The sequence below is a fragment of the Anguilla rostrata genome, chromosome 2 (genome assembly GCF_018555375.3).
Source record: "Anguilla rostrata isolate EN2019 chromosome 2, ASM1855537v3, whole genome shotgun sequence".
NCBI lineage: Eukaryota > Metazoa > Chordata > Actinopteri > Anguilliformes > Anguillidae > Anguilla > Anguilla rostrata.
Window position 1 is genome coordinate 13,258,518 of NC_057934.1, and position 27,400 is coordinate 13,285,917.

The 27,400-nt window shown below is 45.9% G+C and overlaps 2 protein-coding genes across 6 annotated transcripts in view; both read left to right on the forward strand.

The window, feature by feature from the left end:
• Positions 1-841: 841 nt before the first annotated feature.
• On the forward strand, positions 842-7,347 carry LOC135247332 (uncharacterized). Its single transcript, XM_064320638.1, has 10 exons — positions 842-1,148; positions 1,709-1,853; positions 1,985-2,085; positions 2,598-2,808; positions 3,424-3,461; positions 4,162-4,357; positions 4,781-4,818; positions 5,293-5,494; positions 5,980-6,088; positions 6,399-7,347. The coding sequence occupies exons 1-9, from the start codon at positions 936-938 to the stop codon at positions 6,033-6,035; spliced, it is 1,200 nt and encodes a 399-aa protein (XP_064176708.1). The 5' UTR covers positions 842-935; the 3' UTR covers positions 6,036-6,088; positions 6,399-7,347.
• Positions 7,348-10,014: 2,667 nt separating this feature from the next.
• LOC135247329 (serine-rich coiled-coil domain-containing protein 2-like) overlaps positions 10,015-27,400 on the forward strand; it is a 72,925-nt gene continuing 55,539 nt past the window's right edge. For 2 of the 5 annotated variants that reach the window (XM_064320636.1, XM_064320635.1), the window contains exons 1-2: positions 10,016-10,243; positions 10,836-10,944. The gene's annotated coding sequence lies outside the window, so the exon portion shown is untranslated. Of the gene's footprint in view, positions 10,428-10,835; positions 10,945-27,400 lie in introns of all 5 variants that reach the window. The other 3 variants (XM_064320632.1, XM_064320631.1, XM_064320633.1) reach the window with 3 other exon arrangements.

The window sequence follows — 27,400 nt, forward strand, 5'->3', positions numbered from 1 at the left end:
CTATCTCTCTGATGGCTCCTCAGTGCATATTGGTGTCTGTCATTGCTCAGATAAATCCAGGCCTGAACCTGTGCATATTAGACACCACTTTTTTCTGATCAGTTGCTACTCATCTTTACAACAATTAGCATAAAGATATTGTTGAAATTGTTTCAACACGTAAATATTGTATCCTTTGTGTTAGGCTACTTAATTAATTTGTGTGGAAGAACAGAACATGTAGAACATGCTACGTCCTCATTCCATTATCCAGGACCTCTTAAATGGACTTTTTTCCCAATTAATATTATGCCATTCTAAAATTCATGATGAAGTCACAGTATTCAATTTGTATTAAAGCAAAGAAAGTATCCCTTTCTGGCAAGCAACTCTAGAAAATAGTGGTGAAAGGTTTTGATGTTTCTGTTGGTATTGCATCTTCTACTGAATCTATTGTGGTCCACTTTTATGTAGCACTGATGTTAAAAAAAAAAGAATCCAGCGGAGTTCACTGCAAGTCTTAGCCTGTTGTTTGCAGTAACAACATTTGTGTATAAGCTACAGTATATGGGACATGTGCACTGTCAAGGATATGCTAATTCACATCTTTGTCATGCAAGTAAACAGATTCAAAGATTTTTGAAAAGGGCTAGACAGCGATCTCTACCTATACACCATGTTTTAATACAGCAAAGATTCATACTTAACATTAAATATAGATGCAAAATGGTACAAAGAAACTGGCAGGATATTCATTACCTAAATATTACTTTATGTATGCATCGTGTCTGACCCGCCAGGTGAGTCAACTGCACATATTTGCTCAATACTCCAGTACACTAGGTGGCAGTGTGTGCCTTTTCTATGATCATCACTCGGTACAAAATATTTCTCGGTCGAGGAACTGGGCAAAGTCCCTGACAGGAGCGCTTTGTGCGTTGTTTTGCTGTGAGTCCATGGTGAGACTAGCCGGTAAAATGTCGAATTGTGTTACTTTTCAGACCAAATTATCATCCATTGTGGATGTACTGGTTCAAGCGGCCGTGGCAGTAATAGGCAACCTTGTTGGCGATGACTCCGTCCTCACGTTACGTTTGAAAGTGGCTCAGGGTGAGATGAACAGTGAAGTGCTGAAGAAGAAACTACAGACACAAAACGAACTAATAACGGTGAGTTAAGCATGGCATCAAATGGCAAGAGCAGCAAAGTGGGTGGGTTGTTAGCTAACGTTGACAGTCTGACATTGATTTTGTATGTTTCCTATCGTAACATTACTGAGGATGCTCTGACGCTGTGCACTTTCCAGTTTCAAACCACCTGTCTTTCGTTGTCATATAGCCTAGTTTACCCACAGTAGTTAAATTAGGCAGAATTTATTCTTTTTGTTGTAAAAGCCAGGACCAGGAACTATTAGCTAAGCAAACCCTGAGAAACGTGCAAAAACGTTAAGCAATTAATTGGTCGACAAACACAACGTGTAAGCTTGCTAGCTGTGTTTACGTTCGGCTAGCTACTAGCTTGGTAAAGTAGCTAGCCTGACGTAAACAAGTGGAGATTGCCAGTAAACGGCTTATTTACATGAAATTACAACGTAAAACACTGACGACATTTCGCTTTGATTAACCAGCTAAGGTTTACGCATTTGCGAGTTCGTGTAGTAATGACATTACAAAACAAGATTACATTTGAAATCCGTTATGTGAAAACCCCGACATTGGTTACATTTCAGACACGATTCGCCTCAATCATGGGAATACTGGGTAAAGAGGCCATTGAGAAAATTTTCAAGCTTGTTGACGAGACGAAAGCAGAACTGATGGAGTGTGAAATAGTAACTGTTGAAGAAGCATCGCTGGAGAATTCTGTAAAAAGTGGTAAGTTGCCTCCTGGTCAACAACATGGGGAAAAGTGTTCATCGCATAACTCATGATCGTGACTCGGACATATTTAATTAAATCTCTAATACTTTTACTAAGATTTTATTTAATTTCCTCTATTGTTACAGAGGATGAGTGTTCCCAGGATGTCAGTATGGAAAAAGGAGAGCCCTCTATAGTTGTGAATGAGGAAGACTGTCAACTGGATCGTGTTATCCTGAAAGGCAAGGTCAGTTCTCTCATTGCCAGGTTCCTAATGGCCAGGTATGAGATTTCAGAATAAAGGATTGAAGCAGGTCAAAAACCTGCCATTACAGCCACAAATACTACTCTGTGTTGTCTGGAACACAATGCAAAGGGAGATGTCATTTTGTCATATTTGTTTTACATGAAACTGTGTTTAATATGGATCGGTTTTAAATGAGATTACTCTTTGAAAAAATTTTGCCATGACAAAACTCCTGAATATACATCGGTGACTATAAGTTATAGTTTCTGAGTATTAGATTATTCTTAGAATAAATATAAATACATTGATCTGAAGATTGTTGGTAATGCAAGAATTCAAGGGGCTGGAGGGAAGAAAAAGGGATGGGGTGACTGGAAGCTTGCCATGTAACATGCTGCACTTTTTTTCTCCCTCTCCAAAATTCCAAAATTCAGTAAATTACACATGTGTAAGTAAACTGAAGGTCCTGTGTATGTTAACGTGATTAATACGCAAACTTCTGTAATCTGTAGGATATGTCTGAAGGAAAAGGAGGCCGATCTTGGGTGTGGGGCCACTTCACCTTGCTTTCTTCCAACAAGGTGCAATGTGGCCTTTGCAACAATCTGCTAAGTTATTACAAAAACACGTCTGGAATGCTACGACACATAAGGACAAGGCACCCCGCCGTGCATCAGTGGGACACTCCTAGCATTGTTGTGGCTGCCACACAGACTGACCCAGGTATGTTGCCCTTTACATGAAGCAATGGTAACATGTCGATCTCTTTTGCTTTAGCGTGATTAGGTAATTGCAGTCATAATTATATATTAATGCATCTGAGTGGATTTATAACCTGGTTGGGTATACATTGAAGAACTTTTAAAACCTGAAAATCTTATTCCCCTAGGTTTTTACCCCCAATTATTTGTAACAGCCGATCATATTCTCAGGCCCATCAAGTTTAGAGGACACAGACTAGTACGCACAAGAATGTGTGTAGTCAGCTGTCACTTCTGTTCACTTTGCGGTCCATCAGTGGACCTGCACTGTCATTGCACCAGTGGTCTTTACTACTTCTGCTATTTACTACTATGCATTTTCAACTTCCCTTTTACCGTTTACATTTAAAACTGCATGTAAAAACTCAGCTTAAAATGTCTCAAGAAATTAGTCAGTGCAAAAAGCATAATCTAGATCGTTAGTCATTCTATGAGAAATTTTGAGAAATTCAGAATTTGTGCCAAAGCAGTCAAATAAAATTTGTATGAAAATAAAGTTTTAGATGTTTGGAAGATACACCCAGGCAAAAGGTACTTGAGGTGTAAACTTGAGAAAATCTCAATTAATTTTTTTCAGAGGGCCTCATGGGACAGGCTGAAATGGATGCAGATATGGTAAATATAGTTGCATGAGAAACTGCCTTTGTTTAGGATAGGGGGTTCAGAGCATTTGTCCATAACATTTACCCTAATACACCCTATCACACTACCCCTTTTATTGTGTAACACCAAAGGTCTACACAGGTCTACTTTATACACATACACTTGTATGTTTGTTAGACTGCACTTTAGAGATGGACATAGACTATGTCCCGTAAAACTGCATTTAAACATAATTTAAGCAGTGTGATTATAATTATGACTTTCCATCTCAAACACTTTTTCAAAAAAGTACAATAAAAAGAATGCATGTTTTTCCCCCAGAATCCACAGTGTTTTTGTGTGTGTGTGTAGTGCTCCTTGCTGAATGGGATTGTTTCGTTGAATTGTGTTGAAGATGCAAGTGAAAGTGAAATGCGGGAATTGGTTTGTGTTAATTTTTTGTCACCGAATCAGTTTCACTAACAATCATTGCCGTTTTTAAAGAAATTACACTGTACATTTTAGTTAAGTTTACCTAATCTGTCTTGTATCTGTGTGTTAAAATGCTAGGGGGTCCATGCAAAAATATTAATTTCAACACATTGTTTCATTGATCCGAAACACTATTGTTTTTTTCCCCTTATCTATGATTCACTAAATGACATACATTTTTCAGGCAGTGGAATTCCTGTATGTTTTAAAAGATAAATATGAAACCTTTCGTGATTTGTAGGAAATTCCCGAAGGGAGAATTGGCCGATCTTGGGTGTGGGACTACTTCACCTTGCTTAATCCCAACAAGGTGCAATGTGGCCTGTGTCAAAACATGCTAAGCTATAACAAAAACACGTCTGGGATGCTACGACACATAAGGACAAGACATCCCGCAGCTATCCTTATTGGGGCTGCTGCAGCACAGACTGAACCAGGTATGCAACCTTTGACATGAAGAATCAAATGTCTGTGTGTAATTGTGACATGGACATTTCTTTCTTCTTATCATTACAGAATGGCACGATTGCATTAACATTCAGTGGTTTGTTATTGTTTAGTACTGCAAACAATTTAAATTTGTATTACATGTTTAACTTCAGATAAAAATGATTGGGGAGTTTAAAAGGAAGTAGCTTTGAATAGGTTCTAATTTACATTTAAACTCTACCCTTAGTTTTAAATGATGCTGAATAGGCACAGTGCTCTTAAGGATTCATTTGTAGTGCTACCATTTTGAAAATTATATACTGACAAGGCCATGAATAGTGAATAGTGGTCTAATATGTCAACCAGTGTTAATACTGATTCAAGCCTAATTTAACTCAATTATCTATAATAATGCATTCATTTTTTTTCAGAGGCCTTCTTGGGACAGGCTGAGCTGGAGGTGGAGCTGGTAAATATAGATGTGGGGTACAGCCTTTTTAAATTATGGAGGACGTGGGCATCAGAACATTTGTCCATAATCATGACCCTAATACACACTCACTACCATTGTTATGGTTTTGCAACACAGAGACATACATGACTATTAATTGGGTAACTGTAAAAGACATTTAGACTTGAACTCAATGGCCATATTATACATACTAAGATTTTCTGTGTTGTATGCAAAGTTTCAAAACTCTCTAATCTTGAAGATGAGTCAGTGTTGGAGATTAGATTACTTTATTTCCTGTAAGGAGTCTTAGTATGTCATTTCAGGACAAAATATACAGTACACACAAGTTTATTTCAGTGGATGTCGTTCAAGGCTGAAACAGCTACACAGGACGTAAACGTTCAAATTCCATGCAGGTGAACGGATCACTGTCACACTCTTGAGATTTGTGGAATGAACAGTTTAAATATGAAAACTTGTTATTCGTAGGATTCTTCTGAAGGCAGAGGAGGCCGTTCTTGGGTGTGGGACCACTTCACTTTGTTTGGGCCCAACAAGGTGCGATGCAGCTTCTGCAACAACATGCTGAGCTATAACAAAAACACGTCCGGGATGCTGCGGCACCTAAGGTCAAGACATCCCAGCGTGCATCAGGGTGCTAATGCTATATTTGGTGCAAGGACTAAACCAGGTACGTTACTCCTTTTGTAAACAAGTGTTTTGTATACAAGTGGTAAAACTCGCTTAAATGTCAGTCCTATTCAAAATTCTTACATTTTTTGCTTATGATCTACTTCCATAAATACAACACACACTGTGCAGTTATTGCAGTTATTTGAATACATTTTATTGGTTCAGAATCTCAAAAAATGTTGCGTGTCATAGTAGAACTTTTGATTTGATATGTTCATTTGATATCAGGTTGATCTATTAATTAGCATATTTCTTCAGCCAGGAAGTAGAACTAATTTGTGAAATCAGCTGGCTGATTTCATGGGTGGAAGAAGAACATGGCAGGACTTTTACTTTCTGACCCCTGGACCTTCCATCTCTGGTCCATGTGATTAGCTTACTTTTCATTTTTACCAAACCAAGAGATTGTGGCGTTGCTCATTAGCACATAGTTTAGGTGTGTGGAGGCATGGTGGCTGAGGACTGCTCTTGCCCTTCTTCCAGTCCGCAGACGTGGAGGACAGTGTGGGACCTTCTCAGACGAGGGAGGAGAAACCTGAAGAGGATTCTGGGAGCACTGACCCACCGCGAGGCCTGTAGATCAATGTGCACGGTCAGCAGAGGATTACTTGATTAAAGTGGCTTTTAAACATTAATGAGGATGCGCCACAGTGAAAGTTTATCGCTTAATGTAGCCATTGCATTTTGCTAGAGAGGGGCCAAGGCAGTAGTATAGCACTTGCAAGAACTGAATTGCTTTCACCACTGAACGGGTGTTTGCTACACCCATAGTTAATTAACAGATGTAGCCGTTGATTGCTTGGTGGTCTTATTAGTTTTGTGTCTGTCATGAACCTGTTTACATTGTAATTGTATGGTTTGTGTAACAGTTTTTTCTTTTGTCTTTCACTCTTTTGCCATAGGAGCTGTAGAGTCTGGCTCTGATGTTGGAGTGAGGTCGCACTTTCACTCAGACCATCGATATTACCGTGCTGTTCTGAGGAGAGTTATAACGCAAGGCCCACACGAGTCAAATTCTGATTTCAAAAACGGGATCATTCTATCCGGAGTGACAGCGTCAGCACAGCAAAGAGCAAGAAGACTTACAGCAGAGCAGGAAGGGAGGAAAGAAGAGAATTGTGGGAAATGTTTTCACAAACTAAGTCTCCTTCGTTAACACCAACAATTTAACACTGGAGAGAAAGCATTCGGCTTCAGACCGAAATGTCTAGCACTGGAGAGAAACAATGCCTCTCTGATGTGAAATGCTTAACAGTATAATCTCAAAACACATCAGGCCACATCATCTCTGTGACATGCGTAGAAAGGAGTTTGATAAAGTTGTGTTATCTCAAAAGGCACCAGATAATTTGCCAAGGAGAGAAACCGTTTATCTGTGATGTATGTGCGGAAACCTTTCCGCAAGGCATATAATCTCCAAACACATCGGGCCATTCACGGCAGAGAAACAAATGACTTGTGCTGTACATGTGAAAAATCAGTAGTTCGGAACTATCATGGCCACAAGCGAAGACACACTAAAGTGAAAGCTTTAGCTTGCTACATGATAACTGTTTCTAATGTTCTGGGACTTTTACGCACCAGGTTATTCACACTAGACAGAAGCCATTCAGTTGTAAAATGTGGGAAATGTTTCCGCCAAGCAGGTGGCCTTAAAAATATAATATTACAGATTAGGGAGACCGTATGGCCGAGTCCATAGGGTGGCCAACTTAACTGAAGTATGAATCCCCGTGTGGACGGGGGTTCGATTCCCCACTGTAATGCTTTTCTGTCCTGTGTTCCTATCTCTATCTGTAACCCTCTCCGCTTTCCCCCTGTCTGAATAAAGTGAAAAGGTATGTAAGGAGGGAGGGTGGTCTCCTCTGCTCTCCTTTTACTGTAAAAAGTGCTGATTAATTCTCATGGGACAGAAACCGTATATTGCAGTTTACTGTGAGACCGCTTGCACTTGGGCATGCATTCACATGTTCACAGCTTCACACAGTAGAGAAACCACACAGTTGCACAGCTGGAAGAGTTTCACACAGAAATTACACACCCAACCACCTGGGAGTGGCCATACAGCTGTGACGTGGAAAGGCGTTAACTAATCTACAGTCTTAAAATACTTCACAGAGCGACTTCCCAGACGAGAGAATCCATGCAGATTAATTTCTGCCTATGGGCTACATCCCACAGATTCATGCAATTTTTTGCTTGCCTGCACATATAAAAAACCATTAGCTCACCAGCAAATGTCACAAAATGGGATAATTACCATTTGCAATTTGAAAACATGCATATTTAATATCCATGGACCTTTTCCGAGATAGAATAAGAAATGAGGACAATATTATTTGACCCATTAATACTGATAGTATGACACATAACTACATTCTGCATTTTATTACAGCTTTGAGAAAAACTTTGAAGCTGGTCTAAAAATCAAGAATTTTTTAATCTTACAGGCTACAGATTTAGTTTTTACAATTTAACTCTTGTTATGGTTAATACAGTATGTGATACTTTTAGATTTCTGTATAGAAAAAGAATAAATATTTACTATCTATTGTCCATTTTGCATATATATTTCAAAGACCTGTGTTTGTTTTTCTCATATATTTTTCTGTTAGTTTGAAACCCCCTTTTTCATGGTACACCTGTGACAAAGAGTAGAAAGCACTATGTCTAGTGAGGTTCTTCCAATCAGAATTAAATATGAAACTACCTTCTTGAATGGACCAGGTCCTGCCCTCGCACAAAGCCATGTACAGCTTGTTCTGCTTTTCCAGTCAAGAAGGCAGATAAAACATTCCATATTTGTTGTTTTCACCCACTCGTCTCATACCATTTTTTTCCCCCAAAATGAAAGGACCACAGGCACTTCTGTGGCCAAACTGGATGCAGTCCTCCAATGCACTCACCTGCGAGTGACTAGTTTGAACCCTACAGGACACAGTACTATAAGAGAAAGCAGTGATTGAAAGAAATGAGTGTTTCTTTCTGATGGTAACATGAAGCCTGTGGAAGCCTGGTACGGCTACTTGAGGAGCCAATGGTGTAGTAACCCACTCTTGAACATAGTCTATTAATAATGTAGTCCAGGGTCAAATCTGTGACTGTAGGACCCTGCGCCTCTCCACTTTTGTAAGTTGCTCTGGATAAAAGAGTTTGCTAAGTGAGTGTAATAATGTAATAATGAAATGTGACTGCACCATTACCATCAAGCATACAGCCATAGATTCAATAATGAAATGAGAGGATTAAAGTGATGTACAGGGAAACACTAAAAAGCTAACCCCTTTTTACTCCTGTTAATTAGATTTTTTTCCTGGATTTATATCTACCATTAAACTGGACATATTCTACTTTAAGTTTTCTAAATTTATTGTACTTTCTACTAACATACATTTCCTCTGAAGCCTTCTGAATCTTCCATATTACCATTAATTGCATAGACATTTTAACTGGAACTATAATTCATATACGTAGACTACAAACATTTGATTTCCATCCATTAATTTGAGCCACTACAGTTGATGTATACTAATAATAAGTGTTTCCCAGATAATTGTGACAGATTACATATATTTTTATGATAAATACAATGTCATTCTTTCAGATGCCCCCTCTAGCAGGAGACTGCCATCTAGTGGTCATATTGTGGTTTTTAAATTTATTTTTTGTTGTAATTTATGGAATATCATGTAGGTTAGCAATGACTAACTGTACTCAAACAATTGAGCTCTCCCTTCCTTAATTTAGAGCAAATGTGTGCTAAGAGTGTGAATGCACTTAACAGAATTTATAATGAAATAAATGCATATTTTTAGTCATTAGGGGTATGTGCTAGAGATCCTTAGCAGGGAATCTCTCCAGTCCAATCGCAATACCTCCTTACTTTGGTTTCCATTGTCCAGATTAAATGTTCTGTACCTTTTCTTTAAGACTTGCATATATAACGACTCTCCAATTGTTTATATGCCTGCTTCATGATAGACACCAATCTTGCCTTTCTTTAATTATAAAACTTATTGATGTGCTCCTATAGGGTAGTATCCACCACAAAACACGACCGGCAGCGGCTTAAAATGCAAACACATTTTCAGATTTTAAGTTTTAGCATTTTAGATACGCGTGTTTGTTTAGATTTCTTCCTGGAGAATTAAATCCTTAAACTCAGTTCAACTTGGGTATTGTCTAAAACAAAAGTAACAAGAAACAAACAGCTAATGTTACTCTTTCCACAACCGTTCTCACGCGACTGAATAGCCTGCGTTGTATTATTCTCGGAATCTCCAGCAAGAATCAAAATGCTATTCCTTCCTACACTTTCACAGGTTATGTGTGCGACCCTGAAGTTCATACCACACACTCAACCAGATGGTAATATTTTTATATAAAGTTAGCAACGAAACGCGATTATCGGGCTAATGAATTCGCGCATGCGCACATGAGCGCAGCAGGTCTGCAGGGTTGCAAGGAGGGGAATGTCATCGCGAGTGACGTCAGTGTCAGCTGTGGCCGCGTGTGAATGATTCAGCGCGTGCGGAGAGTCCGGAGACTGGAGACACCGGGCAGAACAAACATTACGCGAACATAGGCATGCACTTGCAACAGCGAGGAATTGTCTTAAAAAGATATTCCATTCCCCCAAAGGATGAAGTAGGCGGCATTATGGTATTCGGTTCCAACAGGCTACGCTTCGTCATTTGCTTCGCCAGCTAATGTGACGGAAGAAGTCTGAATATTTTGTGAAATTCAGGTGATTTATAATACGCCACGGCCCAGGATGAGAGAACAGGATGTTGGAATTGACAACTCATGCTCCTGTCTACCGAGCCACATCGTCGTTGTTTGATTGTATTTTGCTAGCTAGTTAACTGGTTATTCAACGGCACATTTTTGAGGGACAGCAAACTGCTTGGCAATCTTTCCGTATGCTGTTGGTAGGTTTATATTCTTATGATACCTTATGCTGGAGCAATCAGTCTAGCGGAACCGTAATCCCTATGTTGATACTCTCGATGGCATGCTAATGAGCTAGCTAGTCAGATAATATAAGTAGCCTACGTTAGATCACGTTACAGTTTGTCATAGTGTTTCAGTAGTGCTAGCTAGCCAACGATGGGGTGAAGCATCTACTTAAAAGTAGTCAGTCTAGATATGGTTATTTCGTTATAGAATTAAGCTGCAATAAGTACAATTGGTTTAATTTGTATAGCAGTTTGCGACGTAACTAACTCAGTAGAAAGCATATTTGCAATTAATTGAATAAAGGCAAAACATGTTAAAGATTGTACCAATCCAAATATAAAAACAAACTGAACATTAAATGTGAAAATGTCTAATTTCAGCTCCCCAGAGATACATTACTTCGGTGCTTCTGTTATCACTAATTGGCCCCTCCACTCGCTGTTGCAAACTGGACTAGACCTATGATGACGACTAAGCCAGTTTTGTAAGGTAAGACCAAATCTCTGTGCATTAATAAGTTAAGTCAGGTTTATATATATATGTATCACTTTATTTACTACTATATGCCTTATCAATCCCTCTGACAGCTAATGTACCCAGGTCATTGTTGACGACAGGTGATCTTCCCTATCTAGCACATAGCTATAATATAAACCACACGGCTTTGCTTTTGGAACATGTGCTCCGTCGTTTCCCTGTCAAAACAATGTCGTTATTGCCGTTAGAATGGGACTATTTTATAAACTCTATAGCTAGAGCGGATGTTTTCCTCCCGTGTTTGTGAAAGCGAAAACAATCACATAGATTGCAGTGTACGGGATGGGAATATATTGTCCTAATTACGGTCATTAAATAAATAATAAAAAATCTGCTACTGAGTTTTCCATGACGGAAAATGCAACATCGTTTTGAATAGCATTGTACTATACACCTTTGGGACCTCTGTAGACGCGTAATATGATTCCTAGGGGCAAAGCATTTCCAGCACCAAGCAAGCGTTTACTCAAAATTTCGTTACTCTTGAGAATCCTGCGACCTTTGACCCTTATCAGAACACTGCAAATCAACTCAACAATTTCTTTCCCCGAGACCTAATCAGAGAAGTAGTTTATAGGTGTCCTTTAAAATGGTCATTAGAACTTAATAGTCGTTAACTAGGCTCGTTCACTTTTGGGGGTTGTACACCCCCGCGTGCTTCCAAAGATTCAGTGGGAAGAGTTGCCCATATCGGGGATTTATTCCGTGTTTAAATCAACAAGAAGTTTTTACTGCCTTCAGGGAACTAGCTGGGCTGTGTGTGCTTTTATCTTTAGCTGTCGCAAGGCTTTCACTGTTTTTATTACATCAAGAGGGTCTGTGGTTGATAATTGCTTGGGACAAACACTCGGAGATCCAGTTGCTTCGGCTTTCTGGGGATCGCAGCTCACCCTGTCAAAACCAGATGAATGAGTTACCAGAGGGGTCGATCATTTCCCTATTCCCCCCTCTCATCAGTTTTACTGCGCTGCTGGCGCAGGTCAGTTATCATGTTTATGTGTGGTTGTCAGGCGCGATGAATCAAACAGCCAGTCAATGAATCCGGTAACTTGAGTTCTGATATTTGCGATGAATCACTCGGTGAGCTGACAGAACACGCGAGGCCACCCGGCCCTCGTGTTCACCCTGATCGATGAACGTTCATGTTCGGCATGCAGTCGCACATGAACTGCACAGTGCAGCTGTCTGTCATCAGTAAAAAACATGCTGCGGTTAAAGCAACAAGTACACAGACTACCGCACAAAAATGCACTGTCATCAGTCAGAAAATTAGTTAAAAAATAGCAAAAATTTTATAAACCTTTTCTTACGTTTAATATTAAACTAGTATTAAAACTGGTATTAAAATATTAACTAACCATTTAGTATTTAGGTAATTTATATTTTAATGGCAGTGTATAATGTAGGCTAGGCCTGCTCGGTGGAGTGATTGTTCATTCCGAGCCCCTAGTCAGTGGAAAGCCGGAGCAGATATTGGATGCTGCGGTTAGTGGGGTCTGAAGGAGAGTCATGGATCACAGTGGGGGGGGACTGTTGGAGAGTTGGGTGGGGGGTCTGCTTGTGTGCCGGAGGCCCTGTAAATCACCGGGCCGTGGCACGGAGAGGGAGAGGGGAAGACGACGGTTTTACGGGCGCTCTGGCCCTGGTTTTGGGCAGCGCGCTCGTGGCAGATGACACTGGTGGACTCCGGGCAGACGGCCCAGGGGGGTAGGGGAAGGGTAGGGGAGGGGAGGGGCGGGCTCAAACCTGGCCCGCGGTGTCGGCGTGGGTCCCACGCCCGGGCGGAGAGGACAAAGCCGTTTGTTTGTCTGAGCGTGCTCTCCGCCGCCGCGTTTACCTCCACCCTGCAAGACGCCAGCCGACGCGCTCTCTCGCCTCGGGGCGGGGCAGGAGCGTCGGCCTTCTCAGGGTCAGGCGTTTTTTACGGGCCTCGTTTTTTGCGACAGCGCATTCTTCTGTTTAAAAAAAAAAAAAAGGCATGCCGAGCACGCAGGTCCCGCCGCTGCTGAAAGCGCCGCCATCGACCCGCGGCACCGCCCCGCGACGCCGGCCCGGCGCCGTTCTTGCCGACTCACGGCCGGCCGCGTGGCTGGCTGAGACCCTTTGTGTGCTGGGGTGACCGCCTTTTCTGGAACGGTACCTGTGTTTATGTGTTCACCATCATCTATTCTTCCCAACCCCCCCCCCCCCCGGCTTGCATCTCTGTCTGCTCACTGTCTGTTCCTTTATCTCTCTCTCTCTTTATCACTCTATCTCTCTCCTTCCCCCTCTCTCTCCCTCCCTTTCTCACTCTCTCTTTCCCTCTCTCTCCTCCCCTTCCCTCTCTCTCTCCTTCCCTCTCTCTCTCTATGTCTTCCTCCACCACCCCTGCACCCAGTCTTTCCCCCTCCCTCCCCCTCTCTGCTAGAGAAGATCCATTATAGGGGAGATGAAAGCCTGTGCATTGAGTAATGGAGGTCAGCACTGCTGGAGACAGGCAGCCCTTAGAGTAATGTGACACCCCCGGTGGAGCCCAGAGAGCAGCCGGCACACAACCGTATAGCCCTGCTCTGCTTTACCGTCCATGCCCCGGGCCTCCAGGACCTTCTGTGACAAAGGCATTTTATACATGTGTTTGTGTGTGTAATAGGCCCTGTATGAAATAATGTAGGCTACGTGCGTGGGTTTCAACTGACAGCAGACTTTAAGCTGTTATTTAGGTTAGCCCTGATTTGCCAATGCAAAGCAATGCAATTCCATGGTCATTAAGGGGCCAGAACCCAAAGTTCTTCTTGTTTGTCACGTTGCTCATACTTTGTTAGATTAAACTAAACAAAGCGCGGCTCTTGTGGTCTGCGTGTGTGGGAATGTGGCTTTAGTTATGTGCTAAAGACACCCAGCTACATGTCCCCGCATGTGTAAATACCTTTGTGGCATAGCTGCTGGCAAGACACTTATCTTTTCCATATATGTAAACGCCTTTGCCTAATCTAGTATAGCTGCTGTAAACACTCTTGTTTATGGGCTCCATGTGCGTAAATACCTTTGCATGATCGAGTATAGTTGCCAGCAACACAACTTGTTGTCCAGTAGGTAGGGAAATATAGATTTTTTGTCCAGTGCAAAATGGCTACCAAACATGTACTCATGTGCTTGCCTTTATGTGTATACCGTAAACACAGTGTCTTTATTCAGCTCTGTCTGGCGGCTTAGAGGTTGCATTCTCCTTTCAGTCCATAGTAAACATCTCTGTGGCTCTTGTCCTGCTGCCATTGTGACCGTTTTGTGGACAGAAGGTGGGGCTGGAGGGGTCTTTCCAGATGTCAGAATTCCTTGACTTTTGTGTGTGGGTTTATGTTTGCCTAATAAACTTGGCATGCCGTCATTTGAGACGGGCGCTTTTGCGGCCGGGCCCGTGGCGGGATTAAGGCGATGTCTGTCCGGGACCAGGACCAGGACCAGGGCCGGGGTCTGGGGCTGATGTGGGCGGAGCTGGGCGGGGATAATCCGCAAAGCCGCGGCCACTCCCGTACGGCTTTAATCGCCGGGAGAATGTGATTAACATTCTCAGCCGCACTCGTTAACCAGATTAATCATTAGCGGGGCCTAATAAGCGTGGTGGCAGCGCCGCAGTTTGGTCGTCATGGGCGAGGGAGGGGAGGGTGAGGGAGGGGCGCGAGGGGGTTGGAGTATGGTTTGCATGTCTGTGTGGCCACTGCATTCTGCTTTTCAAAGGCACGCCAGGGGCAGATGCTCCAGTCTTCCATATGCCCTCACAATTAGCCTTCTGTCTCTGGATTGGGTCAGTTTTCAAGATTACTGCAGCAGAATGTACTGAAGTGCTTAATCACCCTAATCCACCCTGCTTTACTCAGTGTCAAGGTCCCATGAAAAACTCCACAAAACATCCAGTAGAGTTACTACTGCTGCTGATATTATTATTATTATTATTACTATTAATATGCCACTTTGCAGATGTTCTTATCTATTAACTGTCCTAACATTGACAGTGTGATATGACAGGCACATATGTGAAGACAGGTTGGAATAAGTAAACAGAAATGGTTAACTGAAGGATTTAAGCAGGGTTATTATGTACACAGTGGTGTCCCATCGGAAGATAACATAGCGGATAAAGCTCAGGGCGGAGGATAGTGGAGAATAGGGTCATAACAGTTGGGGCTATTAATCTTTCAGTTAAAACCAACGGTTTAAACCAAACCCATGGTAAATAGCTCCAGCGCACACCTGGCTCGGGCAATCCCACAGCCGTTGCGCGACTTCCTGTTGGAAAAAACTCGATGAATAATGGATGATCTTTCCCGAAAAGGACGATCTGTCCCGGCTGCTCTTCTGGAAGGCTCTCTCAGGCGCACGATATGGGATATATAATTAATATTCTTTGGCGCCGGGCCTGATTGATGCCGCGCTGGGCGCGGCGGTGGCCGGGACTGCAATGTGGAGACGGCTGGGCTGGGCTAGGCTGGGCTGGGTCAGGCTGAGGCTGGGATTCTCACAGGCAGAGGACAGCCGCGGTAAAGAGATGGAAATCAGGTAAACACTTGCGGCTTCGTTTGAATAAGAGACCCCGGCAGCCCCAGAGGGCACGGAGCTGCGGTGGAACTCGAGTGAAGTCCTGAAAATTGCGAGCGCAAAAAACCCCCGCCCCCGAGCGGGTTTCATTCCCCGTCCGCAGATCTGAAAACGGGTCCGGAGGGGAGCGGCTCCGGCCCAGACACGGCGGCCATCTTTGACGGCCGATGCTGCTTCTGAAGCCGAATCGGCCGTTAAAGATGGCCGCCGCCCAGCTGTTAACGGCTGTTTTAGAGATGCCCGTCTGATGGCGGAAGTCCCGCTTTGCTTTTGGTGTACCTTATCTGAAGGCAGATGTCAGATTAGCCTGCGCCACGCCTTGTTTTGTTTAGGAAGGGTGAGCCCCCCTGAGGTGATATCCGCCGAAAACACCCTCACCTCTTCCCCCTCCCTCTCTCCCTCTCTCCGTCTGTCCCTCCCTCCCTCTGTTGTCTCAGCTGGGTGTCGGAGGGCCCCTGTATTGTCTCAGCGTTGCTGAAGCCGTTATGCTCTGTTTGTTTTGATGGCAGTCAGCTGTCTGCTCCTGGAGTGGCTGCAGTGTTTCACACTGGCTGACTTGCGCTGTTTTATTACGCTGTGAGGACTGAATGTGTTCCAGTTGGTATTTTACTGAACTTCGGGGTCTGTGGGTTTTTTTTTTTTTTTTTTTTTTCCACTGACTGGTTACCCACGGCAACTCTGACCCCTGAGTCACCCCAAAGTCGCAGCTTGGCTGTTAACTGCCATTGTCTCAGTTAACTTAGCGTAGACGCCTGTCTACTGCTGTCTACACACACACACACACACACACACAAACACACGCCCGCAAGCATACACACATGTGCACACATGGGCACAGACACACGCACACACACACACACACACACACAAAAACACGCTCGCAAACATACACACATGGACACAGACACACGCACACACACATAAAGACGCATATAGACACAAACATACGCACGCCCATAGAAATACACATACCAGCACACAGAGATATAATGATAATCACACAGACCTAACCAGTTCTCACTGCTTGTTCCCAAACACAGCAAGGCCTCTCATTCCCATTGTCAGATTGGCATGAATGAGCAAATGCATGATCTGACACACACTAGCTATTCGCTTGGTTGACGACTGTCACCACCAAGCACACAGTGGCACCCTTACGGATTTGTGTTTGTTCACCCGTACCCTTCTGTACCCGCACACGTGCACACGGTCAGGACAGCCACTCTTAATGCTGCCATAAGCCTACAATGCCGCGTATATACAAAATGGTGGGGTATATAAAAAGTACTGTATTTTCTTTTTTTGAAACCAAAATGTATAAAGATACACTTTAATATAAAAGCTGATCTTTAAACTATCTGCACTTTAAACACATGTGAAGATTGCAAATCAAAAATTGTGGAGTACGGAGCTAAATCAAGAAAAAATATGCCTTTATTCCATAAGTCATGGACTGTACATCAGCTCCGGGCCCCCTGCTGTTGGGACTGAAGGAGAGTGCGGTGAGAACTCTTCCCTCTTTGTTAAGTACAGTGTGAGGAACGGGAAGCAGAAGTGGCGTGAGCCGGAGGGAAGAGCAGCATTGTGATCTGGGCGGGATGGCTGGCGAAAGGGAAACGGGGGCCGGCCGGTAAGAAAATGGCTCCCTTTGTGCGCGGCCGGCGAAGGGGAGCTCGCGCGCGGGGCGGTGTGCAGCCACGGTCGTGGCACAAGGAGCTCATTGTCCCACGCGGCGGCCGTGCCGCGGGGGGAGCCGCGGGGGGGGGGGCGGAGGAGGAGCGGAGCCACAGCGTTCCTCCGCGCCCCCAGTGATACGGCTTCCCCGTCGAACGTATCGATGAGCGCGTAGCGTGGGAGAACATGATAGGGTTTCAGGGCGGCAGTGTATTTATGTGTGTGGTGATGCGTGCGATCGTGGGAGGTCAACTGTGTGTGTGTATGAGTGCTTGAGGGCAGCTGTGTGGGTGTGGATGTGGGTATGGGTGTGTGTGTTTGTGTGTGCGTGTCTGTGTGTGTGTGTATGATTGCTTGAGGGCAGCTGTGTGGGTGTGGGTTTTGATGAGGGCATCGGTGAGTGTGTGTGTGCGTGTGTGTGTGTGTGTGGGTGGGTGCGGGTGTGTCCGTCTATGTGTGTGTGTGTGTGTCCATCTGTGTGTGTGTGTGTTTGTGTGTGGCCTATGTCTGCATTTCTATCCCAGACTGCATACTCACTCACTATGGGTGATTGTTGGCTCAGGGTCATCCCCTGTTTTACTGGATTATATAATAAGGCTGCTTGTAAATGGCCACTGCAGCAAGTGTGAGTGCAGCTGCCAGGACTGATGGACAGGCAGGCAGGTGGAAGGAGGGAGAGAGAGAGGGAGGAAGAGAGAGATTTGAGCAGGGAGAGTGGCTATTCAGCCAACCAGCCACCCAGCCAACCATTGCTACAACTCTGCAGATTTGTAAATCCTGCAGCAGTACATGATTTTCAAAGCAAATGTTTATATTCAGGATTATTATTATTATTATTATTTCATTAACCCTGTCCTAGTTTGAATGTTAGCCTCCCCCAAGATTAGCATGCAGAGATGCACTTGTAAATGAGGCTGTGGTGCCTATCCATGCCTAATCACCCTCACCTGGATACAGAGTTCCTTGCGCTCGTCTTTGCAGGATTAGAGGAACGGTCGCCCAGGCATGAAGCCGTCAAGGGGAACAGCAAATGGGGGAGTCCACACCCCACAGCTGTCAGCTTTTGAGTCAGAAATAACTCTGTGGGATTAATGGGCCTGTGCTGTGGTGCCGCGGTACTGGCCTCCAGGCCCGTGGTAGGAGCGTCGTCCTCTGTGGGCGAGCTCTCAGGGTTAAATAAAAGAGCCCTTCTGGCACTGATTCCACTTTCCCAAGGGTAGGGAAGGGAAGCTGTGCCAGAGCCTGGCTAAAGAGCCAAGATGGCCACTCGAGTTTGAACACAAGGAGGCCTGTGTTACCAGCCACCGGAAAGCAGGGTAGGTCTCACTTTGCGTTTGCGGTCTCGGTCGGTAAAGGCTGTGTTCACAAGCACAGGGTGAATCCCTGCGCTGACACAGGCTAGTTTGCGGTTGAGTTTTTTCATTTGCTGTGTATGATGGAAAGTTAGTCGGTGGTGATGCACCCTTTCCTTTGGCCCGCTGGGGTGGGGTGAGATGCTCTGGGGCAGGATTCCAGCAGGTTGACCCGGCTCCCTGGTTACTATTGACCCGGCTCCCTGGTTACTGGCCGGTTGTCATTTGCGGGAGATGGCTTTCCTCAGGCTGTGCTGGCTGGCTCATAGGCCAGTGTGTTGTAGGAGAGCCTGCACTCTTTTCAGTTGCCGTAATGACACGTTGGTGGACATATTGATATTAGACAGGTCCCTGTTAACAGCCAGCCAGAAGCCATTTTCCTCTTGATCCATGATATCAGCAAGCGTATTGCAATTATAAATTTAAGAAAAACACAAAAAATAATGAAAAGCAAAAATTACTTTATTTTTAATGATCATAATTCCCTTAGTAGTAGTCTGCAGTTTCAGGAGAAAGAGTTCATTAAGGTTTGACTGAAGACACCATTTAGTCGATGATTTGGACGTTACTCAGTATTTTGATAGCTTTGTCGGTAGCTCACACTTCACGGAATATCACCCAGTTTCTCCTGTGACGTTTCCAACTTTGAATCCTCACTGTAGACGACTGACAGAAAGTTATGAAACAGCTGAGGAACCCTGCCCAGGCCTGTAATGAGGCCAAACCAGACAGGTTGTGAGAGCCGAGCTGCAGGAAACTGACGTGTTGTGAGAAAACAGAGGACGAGAACCTACCCGGAGAACTTATGAGTCAGCTCTGTCCCCCCCCCGCTCTGCAGTGGGACCAGCCCACAGGTGAACGTTAGCACTGGGATCAGATGTTCGCCGAAGGACGTGTGAGATAATGAGGTGAAATCTGCACTACTGCTTGCGGCTCTGTGGGTGCGCGTGTGTGTGTGCCTGCGAGCGTGTGCCACATGTGCACGTGGACTCTGGACACCTGCCATGTTGGAATGAGTGTAATCTGCGACTAACGTGCTACCGGACGGGATGAAAACATGCTATTAGTCTGAGAGGGGAGTGTTGACTTTTGCGTTGGATTCATATGGGCTCACCGCAGTTCCTGAATTTCAGTGTACAAAACAGATTACATCATTTCCGCACAATAGCTTCAGGCACTTCCAATAATGTGTTACTCATATTTAGAGCCACTTAAATGTACATTGGATATTTACTGGGGAAAATGATGGATGTATAAATACTCCCGGCTGAGTGATGTCAAATAAGCTAGACACAATGTTCTGTCTGCATATAATATGTGAACATAATGTCACTTTCAGCTGTCTTTCTGTTTTGTAAATTGTGCTCCACTTTCCTCTGGTAACGGGAAGACGTGTTACCCCACAGCATCAGTGCAGTGTGAGCTGGTGTCATGGCTTGTCCTCGTATCGGCTGGTATTAATGGATCTGCTGGCCCTCTGCCTCAGACACACTGCCCTGCCACCCGAGGCCTCGGTCTGCAGGATCGTTCGTGACCAGGCTCTCGCTGGCGCTGCTTCCCCTCCCCTCACAGCTCACCAGTGAAGCGCTTACGCATCGCTTTTCTAGGCCGAGCCCCGTGGCTTCTCGTCGCCGAGGGAAAGCAGCGTTGGCGCATGCCGTTTCACGCCGGTTCTGCCCCGCCCTGCTCTGAGTGTTATTTAGACTCGGTGCCAGCTGCTTCGTGGCGGCTTTGTGACAGAGACTGTAGCGTGGAGCTCAGTCAGTCGGATGCGGGCGTCGGGTGATGACCGTGTGCCAGGCAGGGTCTGGAGTTCACTGCTGGCCCGCTGCTGCGCTGTGCTGGGGTTCAGGCGGGATTCCTCGGAGGCGGCGTTCCTTTATTCCAGTATTCTTCCTCAAACCATAAATCTGGGAGCTTCTCTTGTGAATTGCGGCTGTGGGGGAAATGCATCACAGTGCAGGCCTGTTCAAATTGAGCGTCTGCTCCAGATTCAAAATGCCTTTTGAGACCCCAATGTGCCATTATAACTGTTTTAGGAGCACTGTGTGCTTTCCTGGTCTGATTGTACTGAGCATGTTCCAGCTCTTTGTTCTGACTGTACTGAGCATGCTCCAGCTCTGTGTTCTGACTGTACTGAGCATGCTCCAGCTCTGTGTTCTGACTGTACTGAGCATGCTCCAGCTCTGTGTTCAGACTGTACTGAGCATGCTCCAGCTCTGTGTTCTGACTGTACTGAGCATGCTCCAGCTCTGTGTTTTGACTGTACTGAGCATGCTCCAGCTCTGTGTTCTGACTGTACTGAGCATGCTCCAGCTCTTTACTCTGACTGTACTGAGTATGCTCCAGCTCTGTGTTCTGACTGTACTGAGCATGCTCCAGCTCTTTGTTCTGGCTGTACTGAGTATGCTCCAGCTCTGTGTTTTGACTGTACTGAGCATGCTCCAGCTCTGTGTTCTGACTGTACTGAGCATGCTCCAGCTCTTTGTTCTGGCTGTACTGAGTATGCTCCAGCTCTGTGTTTTGACTGTACTGAGCATGCTCCAGCTCTTTGTTCTGACTGTACTGAGCATGCTCCAGCTCAGTGTTTTTGTAGTGAACCCAGTCACCTCCCGGCTTTCTCTGCAGCAGTGATTGATCTGTGTCATTGGGCTACCCTAGACTCTCTTGACCTGCAGGTTGGTAAACATCCCAAACATTCCAGGTCATCCGTTCTTAGCCCGGAGTGCAGAGGTGCGACTCTAGATCCCTGACTCAGCAGTTTCGGTGTGTGTGCTTGTTCATGGACTTCACATGTTCATGGACAGGAGTCTCTCCCTGTATCTCTGTCACTCTGTCTCATCCTGTATCTGTGTTCTTGTAGCTTTGCCCTCTGCCTCTCTCTGTATCTCTGACCTTCTTTCTCTTGCATTATTCATTCTGTAGTACTTCCCCCAGTGAATCAGCAGTATTTTTCAGGATCTCAAAACACACACACACACACACACACTCACACACACAAAGCAAGGCGCCTAAATGTAACCAGTCCACAGCGAGGCCACAGGACGTGTAACAGAGCTGCAGTCACAAGACTCAGTAACCCAGGACTTCCAGGGACTTCATGTGGAACCTGCCAGGAGCACCCAGCTTTTGCCTGTGTCCTGTTCCACTCTGCCAGAACGGGACGGGATGGGGCATCGATGACTCATCAGATATTAAAGCCCTCCTCTTGGTGTTAGATTCGCACATTCAAACATCTTGGAAATGGAAATGGATTATTCTTATTTCATCCCTTTGGATTTAAAAGATAAGTGTCTAGATCTAAGGAATTCAGTAACTACATTCTGCAAAGATCTTCCCTCTCTGTTTTTTTTTAATGAGGCAAAAAGATTCAAGTGTTTCAGCATATTGCCTTTATCACTGTAATGGTGTTATTCCAGCATGTACTGCCATCAGCGTGACACTATCTATGATGAAGACGCTATGCTAAAGTCTTTGAATTTTTTTGCCCTTTTTTTCACTAAAACGTTTGGGACAGATCATTCTGGGAGGGCCAGAGGCAGGATCGGACCCCTCCCAGGTCTATCAGATCCCGCTCCAGTTCCGTTTCGGCAGCAACAAGCCGGCCGTATCAAGGGAGAGAGAAACCGAGGCGGTATTTTATTTTGCCGAGCGCCGTCCCGCTCGAGCTCCGGGCGAATTAAGCGGCGTGCGATTTATGGCATCAGGGGCTCTGCGAGGGACCTTTGAAGAGCGGAGCTCCCCGTGACGCGGTGCTTTCTGTCTCTCGCTCGGATTTAATTAGCGAGCGCTAACGACCCACGCGGAGGCCGCCGAGCGACGCCCTTTCCCTAAATCTCCCGGAACCCCCCCATCCCCCCGTCAGAGCGTGGGTCCCGTAGGTGCGTCCCGGTGGGGCGCCGGCTGAGGTAATGGCGGGAACCCCCCCCCCCCCCTCGGCTCCCGCCATTACCTCAGCCGGCTTCCCGTATACAGCGCGGGCGCGGCCGGGCGCCATTACGGAGAGAGTGGCCCATAACCGAGTTAAGACTCCGGGCTGCGCGGGGATGAGCTTCCTGTGGGAGCACAACTGCTCCCTGTGTGACTTATCACTCTTTCCCACAGCCTGACGCATCAGAGAGGGAGGGGCCACATGGGGGGGGTGGTTGGTTTGACCCATGTGTCTGTCGCTTCTCTGTACACCTTTCCTCGTTACGCAACGCGCATAGTGGTTTGGGGACACAGGAAGTGGGTATTGAACTCCGGACGGTACAGACTGAGAGATTACTCTGACTACCATTTTGTGTCCCTGTAGGAAGTGATGACATATCTGTGGGGTGGTATGGTGTACCATTGGTAATGTAGTTTTTATTCCTCCTTTGATCGATATGTATTTTAGCTCATGTCTTGACTTGTGTGGTTGCTTTTATGCCTATGGGTGGGGTGGATGTTATGCGTAATGTCTGGTTGTCTGTGTGTTTTTGTTTCTTTGTCTGTTGGTTTTGCGCTGTGTAAATTGTGCGTATTTGTCCGCTCACTTTGTACCTGCTTCCAGTGTACGTGCCAGAGACTTTGTAAAAACAGGTGTACTTGTGTTTGTTGCGTGGGCAACAAAGACAAGATTAGTGATGAACTGCGTGCCTGTGAAGCCTTAAAGGGTTTCAGCTCCTGTTAGAAAATGGCGGAGGAAAATCTGTAAATTCTTCTTTGAACATTAAATATGAAACGGATTTATTGTGTGGAGAGTGTAATGGAATAGCAGTGTGAAACCGGTGGCAGGGAGAGTGAATTCTAGTCTGAGGGAAGAACGCTTTACTGGATCTCATTATCTCTGGGCTGCTCATCATTTCGTTGAAGTCCTTATTTCCCTGCTCAGACGGAGCTCGCCAGTGCTTTCCTATTGCAGTGTGTTTACAGGTTCCATTGCGTAGATCAATTCCTGGGGTTTGCTTTCAGAGTGGAAAATCCCAGCATGCCACAGTTCGAGCGCGGGCCACTCGATCCACGATGTGGATTCCTCTCCAAATAAATCTTCATGTCTAGCTGCAGACATGCATTCCATTTCTTATTTAATTCCGTCCTCCTGCACCTCCCCCAACACACTCTACCAGCACAGACCAATCCTCTGCACCCTGCTTTCAGTGCCGGGTCCATAGTTCCCTTTAATTGTCTGGTCCTCATTTCTTCCCAGTGTCATACAACAGGAAATGCCTTTAAGAGGGCCGTGGACCACTTTAGCTAAGCTCTCCAGGAAACCACATGCATCCATTCTCCGATGAGAGTTAAGGACAATAGCGTGAAAGCATCCTAAAGCGTGCAGGAATATGGCTGTACTGAGCTGGAGCTCATTCCTATAGCAGACCTCAGTAATGCAGACAGGCCCGCGGCCAATGGCGTGCCGGTGCTCTGTGGCAACTGTTTTTAATGGCTTCTTCCGCACATCTCCCCAGAGCAGATTCTCAAACAGCTGTTTCTGAAAGGGGAATTTCCTCTGCTAAATGACCAGGCTTTCGTGGGGGGGGGGGGTTTACTCTTTACGAAGGGAGTCTGGCTTCGTAAAGCACGATGGCGTCCGGCTCTCGCACGCATCACTGGACTTTAGAGCACAGCAGACCAGCTAATGTATCCCTGGGGCATGCCCAAGGGAATTGTGGTTCCCCCCCCCCCACTGGTGTGTTGTGCTGTCTGTGCTCTTAAGAGCTGGCTTTCCATTGAGCTCCCTGTTGAAAAGGCTGCGCTCGCTCGCAGTGCCAGAGTCGAAACTAGGGGTCCCTGAACCCCCCCTCCCCCATCCCCCTGCTCAGAGGCTGACACACTTTCACTGGTGACACACATTCTGCGGGCTGTCCCACAGAGCGTGCTTTGATCGGCTATTCCGTCAGCTCCAAAGGCGGTTGGGCCTAATTGGTTTTTGCCCATTGGGCAGTGTGTGTGTGTCTGTGTGAGCGTATGTGTCTGTGTGTGTGGATGGTCTGGCTGCCGCTTTTGAAGAATGCCAGTCGACACCGTTACCAGTATTTCTCTGCTCATCTGAATTCTCATCAGATTTCATTTAAACCGGCAAGGTGTAGCCTATCAGGCACACACCCAGGTATCCAATAGGGATGTGCGTTTCAAATGATGTCATCTTCTAGTATTATAACGCTCCCACAAATTTATATTCGGGTAATCCAACCATGTCCCGCTGCTAAATGAAACTCCATTTCACTCAGTATGAAGTGCAATCAGTTGCACAGAGATTCGCCTTCACACTCGAGCAGAAAAATGAATAGTGAAATGAATTATCACATTTCTACGCCGGGCTCACAGGCTTTCCTTATGAATGTCAATGAGTGAGCATAGCGACGCGGGAGCTTCCCAGTGTGTGAATTACGAGCGCCGAGAAGCCGAACCTGGCTAATGAGCCAGAGATCTCGCGGTCATATGCTGGATTATTTATCCTCGTTCCTGTTAACTGACAGTTAATGCTGCATGCTAATGCTGCTTACTGGCTCTTGTAGCTCTGTATCTTGGGCTTAGCGGTGTCTCTGTGGCTATCCTTCCTGGGCTTACACTCTTAGATGAGGAGTGTTCTTGGAGTGGGGGTGAATGGAAATGCTCGGGCCTACTTGGGGATGGTGCCAGGCCAGGTGATTGTGTCTGTGGGGTGGGGAGGCAGGGCCAGGGGCGGGGGGCGGGGGGGTTAATGCGTGTTACGGTGAATTCGACCGTCGGTCGTGCCTTCGTACACCCCGGGATGCCTAAGCACCGCCGCCCTGCAAATCGAGCGACTGTGGCGGATCGGCATGGAAACGGGCGTATTTTCCGCCCGTATCCGGTGTCTCCGCGCTTAAGCGATACGCCGCCGGTGCGTAACCCAATCCGCTCTTTCCCCCGCCGCCGCAGGAGATCGGCTTGTGCAACAGAGAGGCAGAATCGACGGGTGGCACCTTTTCATAATCCGTGACCCGGATGTGCAACTTTGCACTCATGTGACCTCTGTATTTATTTGTTAAAGTGCTTGGCCAGCTCGAATTCTGAAATCTTACAACTCCTGTTGTAGCTTTTGAAGTGCAAGCACTGTTAGGCACATGATAATTTATTACTTGACTTGCCTTGCTGCCACTAGCACAGTGCGAGAACTAGCAGATGCTAATATACAAAACAAGCACTTGTGACAACGTTAGCTTCCCTGGCTAGCTATTCACAATTGAGCAGGTGGTTCTCTACAAATGAGATCAATTGACACATCTTGTTGCAGCATTAGCTTTGCTGGCTAGCTATTCAAAACTGAATAGCTAAAAACAGTGTACATATTACAAGGGTCATTCAGGTTACTGGATAATAACTCGTATCATTAGGTATTTCAGGCTTTGTTGTTTTTGACACTTGAGCATAAATACACGCTGGCTTGATGGCTTGCTCTTCCGAGGTCAGCCAGCCGAGCATCGTCCCCCACGTAACGAGCAGAGAGGGCGCTTTGAAGTGTCTCGCCAGAACGAGCTCAGATGCATAAATTCATGAGACATGCTAACGGGCTACGAATGACAAAACTGCGGACTCTCGAGCAGTGGCTGAATCGCCGTTCTCTTGGTTTCGCGGCCTTTCGGAAAAGATGGTCACGCTAAGGGGACTGTATCTGCATGAAGTCGACAGGTGGGCTGAGGCTACGTCTCCGCACGTCCGCCTAGCTTTCCCTGCTCCGGAGGGGTGGATCTGTCTGGTTGGTTTATCGACCCCAGGGCGGTTCTGATTTAATAGGCTGTGCGTTTGGAGCTGTTGCCGGGGGAGAGGCCAGCCGTCCTCGCACCCCAGTCCAGTGCTGTGGATGTTCACAGCAGACCTGGAGGACCCCGGACAGATGGTGTGCGCTCCTGGGATTTCTGACCAGTCTTTACGCTTCACGCGTTTCCCTGTGTGTGTGAACACAGGAGAGGTATTGCCCGTTTCCTTTATCATCTTAAAACAGCTGGCCTTGCTCCAGGTTCACTCTTCTCTTACCGTTGTAACAAGAAAAAGGATTGTGACCTAGGCGATACCTGATTGGCCGTAGGCTACACTGTTACCGTACCACCGAAACGCTCACACCTCTTGATGAGGTAATGAAAAATGAATTGCGAGGCTTAGTCTTGGTGACCTCACCTTTCGCTGGTCTGTTCTGCCAGCCAGCCCTGACTGTCTTTAAAGGCACTGAGAGTTCCGTGCTTTGATCATTTAATAGCTTTGAGTCGGCTATTGTCTTTGAACACAAAAAGGAAGGATTGGAGATTTAGCCAGGTGAAAAGCACTTGGTAAAATTCCAGGTAAATCCCACAGGGAATGCCAGGGACTTCTGGCAGCTGGAATACCATACGAACAAAGACAAATACCCGCAATTAAAGATGCACCAAGCATATGAGAAGCAGGCCTAGATGGCCCATGTATCAGTCCATGGTAGGACCAGGTTTAAAGCTTTCCTCCTTTTTGTTCCCTTCCCTGAAAGTGCCCTAGATGCTCTCGGAGGATACGATGGTGTGGAGTCACGAGGCTCGGAGGAAGAGCGTGTCCAATGCGTCTCTGATCGAGCGCCTGGGCTCCCTCCCCTGTTTCTAAAATGGCACAGCGTGGCATCTGATGTGACTGTGGCATGACTGCCCGTGCGCGGCTGGGGGAGGGGCCAGGGGGCCCTGAGGCGCCTCATCGCCCTCTTTTTTTAGCTTTTTTCTGTCCTTGAAATGCCAGGGTGTGTGCTGTTCTGGGACGCCCGGTGTCTCATACCTTATCTTTCATCTTGTTTTTATTATTAGTTGTATATCACAAGCCGCCTCCTCCCTCAGCCAATTTTTGTGTTTTATGCAACACAAAAATAATAG

Bases quoted from the DNA above. Each gene is read 5' to 3' on its own strand.
- LOC135247332 (XM_064320638.1), top strand. From the start codon at position 936: ATGGTGAGACTAGCCGGTAAAATGTCGAATTGTGTTACTTTTCAGACC. The intron at 2,086-2,597 runs GTCAGTTCTCTC...TGTAATCTGTAG, and splicing joins GTGTTATCCTGAAAGGCAAG to GATATGTCTGAAGGAAAAGG. The intron at 4,819-5,292 runs GTAAATATAGAT...TGTTATTCGTAG, and splicing joins CTGAGCTGGAGGTGGAGCTG to GATTCTTCTGAAGGCAGAGG.